This window comes from Cyanistes caeruleus, chromosome 13 (assembly GCF_971803275.1).
Source record: "Cyanistes caeruleus chromosome 13, bCyaCae1.hap1.1, whole genome shotgun sequence".
Classification (NCBI taxonomy): Eukaryota; Metazoa; Chordata; class Aves; order Passeriformes; family Paridae; genus Cyanistes; species Cyanistes caeruleus.
In genome coordinates this window covers 14,677,748-14,682,533 of record NC_141713.1, presented here as the reverse complement: position 1 = coordinate 14,682,533, position 4,786 = coordinate 14,677,748, and the positions used below count along the sequence as shown (strand labels likewise).

Genomic DNA, 4,786 nt, shown 5'->3' with positions numbered 1-4,786 from the left:
GCTGCCGCTCCCCCCCCGCGGCCCCTCAGCGCCGAGGCCCCGCCCCCGGCCCGGCCCCTGGCGGCGGCGCCGGGCCCGGCGCGCGCACCAAGATGGCGGCGCGGCGGTGGCGGCGCGCCCTGCGCGGGCTCTGCGGGGCCGCGCTGTTCCTGTCGCAGCTCTCCGTCCTCTCCGGCCGCGGTGAGCGCGGCCGCCGGGCCGAAACAGGGCGGCGGGGTCGGGAGAAGGGGCAGGGGCTCAGGCTGGGGCCTGGGGCGGGGGGACGGCTGCCCCGAGCTGCGGCGGCTCAGCCAGGGCTGAGCGCGGGTCCGGCCGCGGAGGTGGCGGTGACCGCGGTGGGCTGAGGATGCGCCGCCGCTCCCCTGACCAGGGGCGAAGCGGCTGTTTCGGGCATGGCCGCGTTTCGTTGTGCCGGCTCTGCGGGGTTGGAGCTGAGGTGCTCGGTGTCAGGGCAAAACACGGGCCAGGCCCCTCTGGCCGGCTCGTGTGCTGCTTTATTACACAGCACCTTTTGTGGCGGCCCTTTTTCGCGAACGTGTGTGACACAAACCGGCCTGGAGCTCCTCGGCACGGCCAGGGTAGGTGGTGTGACGAAGCTGCTCTCCTCCTTCCACCTGTGCCCGGTGGCTGCCGTGAGGGCTCGGCAGGGGCTGGCGCATCCCGAGCCCTCAGGCGGCGCTTCCCGCAGCGACCAGCGCGTAGCGCCTGCACCAACACAGCCGTGCCTCTATTCCTTTATTCCGGCTTTCCGACAAGGAACTACTTGCATTGCTTCGTTATATGGTATTGTTCAGTAGAAAACACTGTGGAAATCTGCTTTCTGACCAGTGCTTTTAATTCTCGTGAATCAGAAAATAAGACTGAATGGAAATAAATGTAGTTCCTTGTCTTTAAGGAACATGTCCATTTTACTACTTTTCTAATGTTTAATATAAATATCCCACTATTAGTAGAACTGGAGAACTGGTTTTTTTATATATCTCATTACACTTTCTACTTGCATTTTCATATCAGAGTGCTGAAATCAAACTATTTCTGAAGATGAATTTTTTTTAACATATTTCATTTTCTCCATGGTTTTGTCTTGTAGCAGGATCTTTGATGACGACAAAGCTTTCACAGCCACAGTCTACACTGGCAAAAAGCCTAACTTCAACAAGTACAAATGCACCCTATTTTAAAGCATTAGGTAAGGTGTTATGTTGTTAATTTTGTTTGTTATCTGTGGGTCCTTCTCAGTCTTGAGGCCAAAAGTTCTTGAATTGGGTCTTAGAAACAGGTACATTATTTCACAGTGGTAAGAAGCATTGCAGTGTTACACATTATGAGTTACTCTTAATGACCGTAACAATTACTTTTGGTTATCTAGCTAGACAACTGGTCCATATGAAAACTAGAAAATGGTAGGTTAAAGTACCATTGTGCTATATGTGGTTTATACCCTTCAGGATGGTGGAAGTTCTTGAAAGACTCCAGCATCCTGCAAGAACTTGCTCTTGTTCCCTGTCTGTCATCAGTACAGCTTTGTAGCTTGCTGAGGGTGCATCAGGACTGACAGAAGTGCTGTTCTTGCTGGTAGTTTAGGAAGTGATTCTGTACATACGCAAACAGCAAATGGCTGAGGTAGATGTAGCCCTAATTAGAGCTCAACTCAAAGTAGGCTACCCGTGTCACCCTGCTGCTATTCCTGAACTGATTATTTCTGCTGAGGAGCTCTGGCTGAGGTGGCACTAATCCGTGTAAGCTCAGTCCTGGTGCTGTGCTGAAGTGTTGGCTGGTGTCCTGTGCGGAGCCCTGTTGCTCCTCTGGCCCTCACAGCACAGGCTGGGAATGCTGCTCCATTTGAGTGTGGAAAGTCCTTTATACACCATCAATGCATGTGTTTGTCTATGTATATGTGTAAAAAAAATGTATATATATACTTTAGACTATTTAGCTTTTTTTGCTCGGGTTCTTAATTCACTTATTGCACCTTTCAGAAAGTACAGAAATTCCACCTTACGTGACTAATTGTCCCAGCAACGGGCTCTGCAGTAGGTTGCCACCAGACTGCATGACATGCAACACAAACTATTCCTGTATATATGGGAAGACAGCAACTTTTGATTGCAAAGTCAAGCCACATGTTCATTGTGTTGTAAGTAACCCGTTACTCTTAACCCCAGATTGAAGTAATTAAACTGTGGCATCTTGTCTTAAAATAGAATAGTGATTTCCAGGTTCTGATGTAGGCAGGTTTGCAGTTCTGAGAAATTTGATCACTCACTGTGGGATTTTGAAGAGGCAGGCCTGCCCTTCTTCCCTGGTTTGCCTTTCTTGCCTAATGATCTTCTCATTACCTGGCCATGCCTATGAGTTAAACCACTCCAAACATTTGGAGAGTGGGGAGGCTAAATATCTGTCAGAGCTACAAACTGACCTTAAAGGTTAGACTAAATGAGCCCTCCTTTTGGCAGCAGCCTTAGATTGGAGGAATTGGGAATGTTAAATGTGACTTTGATACCTCTTTGGTGGTTTTTTATTCTGCTCTATAAGAGGTAGCAAACAGAGCAATTGTTCTTTTGCCCAAAATGTCTACTCATGAAATCTAATTTAATACTGCACATTGATTTTTTTTTTTAATACTATTGAAGTGATAGTGCTGTCCTTTTACAGGATGAGAATAACCAAGAGCAGGAGAACTTTACAATTAACATGACGTGCCAGTTTTGCTGGCAGCTTGCCACAAGTGATTATGTCTGTACCAATTCCACAAACTGCATGACAGTTTCCTGTCCTCGACAACGATACAATGCAACTTGCACAGTCCGGGATCACATTCATTGTCTAGGTAAGGTGGGCATAGCTCGATTTCTCTAAACAGTTTCTCACATATTTTGTAATGGCTGAATACAAAGATTGTTTATATCCTTTTGCCTGCACCTTGATCAATCTACTGATTTTTTTTATTTTTAAATTTAATTTTTTAGCCTAGTAGTGACATCTAACTGCAAACATTGGCTTATTGTTGTATACTGTCACACCAGAGTGCGTTCTGGTGAAACAGAGAACACCAGTTCTTCTTATTTTTGTCAATTCCTGTGAGTTAAACTTGTTCTCAGACCACTAATAGAACCAATATCAAATGTCTCCATAGGTAAATGAAAGAAAATGATGCTGGTTCCATACAATTAGGCTTAATTTTCCCTCTGTTTGTTCACTGACTTTTCTGATATGGAACCAAGATTGATGGAACAGAGAACTCTAGGATATAAATGAGAAACAACTGTCAACACAAAAGCTCAGTGTCAACCCTTTTAGATGCCTTTTGGAAAAATATAGTATCTTCTTCCTTGTATTTTTCTTCCTTATTATATGGTCTTGTTTATTTCATTAAGGTTTTAATATTTTCCAATGTTTAGGTAATCGTGTCTTTCCTAAGATGCTCTATTGCAACTGGACTGGAGGTTATAAGTGGTCTACTGCCTTGGCACTAAGGTAAGCAGGATCTATTGGATAAAGTCTAGCTAAAGTAGGTTTGTTTTCTTTAAAATCTTCAGATTCTGTGGTTTCTTGCTTGGTATTTTTTAAAGGTGTGCCAGACAACCAGTATTTCAGATAGTCTAGCTTGAAATGGTGGGCATAGAATGCATAAAGGGTTCACATGCAACAGTGCGGGCTGTCTTCAGCAAACAGCTGGAGGAAAAACACCTGGGTACCCAAGCTCAGTTCCTCTAATAGTAATGAATCACATTTTTATTCTTATAGCATCACCCTTGGTGGATTTGGTGCCGATCGTTTCTATTTGGGTCAGTGGCGGGAAGGTCTGGGAAAACTCTTCAGCTTCGGTGGACTTGGAATATGGACACTAATTGATGTGCTGCTAATAGGTGTTGGCTATGTGGGACCTGCAGATGGATCTCTCTATATTTAAATGTGGGTGCAATGTGTTTCAGAGAGGAGTCATTGCCTGCAAAGGGCTCTAAATAAACGAGTGTGGAGGTTTGAGCCTTTAAGGTAGAATGAAGAACAAGTGTTTGTTCTATGTGCATATGTTTTAATGTACAGTATCTGTACTTGGTTTGCCTTTAACTAAGGTCAAATAAAAGAGTGGATCACTGAGCAAGTTGAAATTAATTTCATTTCTTCTATGGACATGGTATTTTTCTATGAAAAAAGGTTGAGCAGCTAACCAAATTCTCCACTGTGCTTGAACTTGGATGACCTGTCAGGCCCCCAAAGATCTGTAAACTAACTTGAATATTGAATTGTTTACTTCATATTTCTATGCTTGAATTTAACTCTAAAGCTAACTTCCCTAAATATGTCAGTATATTTTTTTTGTATTTGTGGGAGGATAATTTATTTGCCTGAGTTATGTATGTAAATCGCCATATTTTATTATGTTAATTACATTAACTTCTTGGTTTGGGATATAGCAAGAGCCAATATCTGCTTAGGGAATCGACTTTAATTTGTGGGGGGTTTAGAATTAGACTGCAGTAACACTAAAGGCTAAATATGAAATAATTGAAGTAGATTTTTTTGTTGTCCTGGAATAATTCTGTTTTGGTTGGGTTTGACTTGCATATTAATGGAAGTTAGTTACAGTTCCTATTCTTGTGCTAGCAAGCTTGCCAAATTACTTTTAGAAAGGGTTGGCAATATAATCGATGAGTTTATCCACTTCGGCCTCTGTGACGCGGTAATGGAGCGGGCCAGTGCCATGACGGGCCAGCAGCTTTGTGTAGCCGCGGTAAAAACGCGCGGCCGTGCGTGCGCGCCCCTCGCCCGGGGCTGGGGCGGC

General features: G+C 44.6%; 1 protein-coding gene across 3 annotated transcripts; it reads left to right on the top strand.

The window, feature by feature from the left end:
• Positions 1-59: 59 nt before the first annotated feature.
• On the top strand, positions 60-4,101 carry TM2D3 (TM2 domain containing 3). 3 transcript variants are annotated; one of them, XM_086849063.1, is made up of 6 exons: positions 60-180; positions 1,094-1,189; positions 1,980-2,137; positions 2,656-2,830; positions 3,402-3,477; positions 3,748-4,101. In XM_086849063.1, the coding sequence occupies exons 1-6, from the start codon at positions 93-95 to the stop codon at positions 3,911-3,913; spliced, it is 759 nt and encodes a 252-aa protein (XP_086705189.1). In that variant the 5' UTR covers positions 60-92; the 3' UTR covers positions 3,914-4,101. The 3 variants fall into 3 exon arrangements, with proteins under 3 accessions (XP_086705189.1, XP_086705188.1, XP_086705187.1); XM_086849062.1 differs by having other exon boundaries at positions 1,091-1,189; XM_086849061.1 differs by lacking the exon at positions 60-180 and adding an exon at positions 299-578 and having other exon boundaries at positions 1,091-1,189.
• The last annotated feature ends 685 nt before the right edge of the window (positions 4,102-4,786 follow it).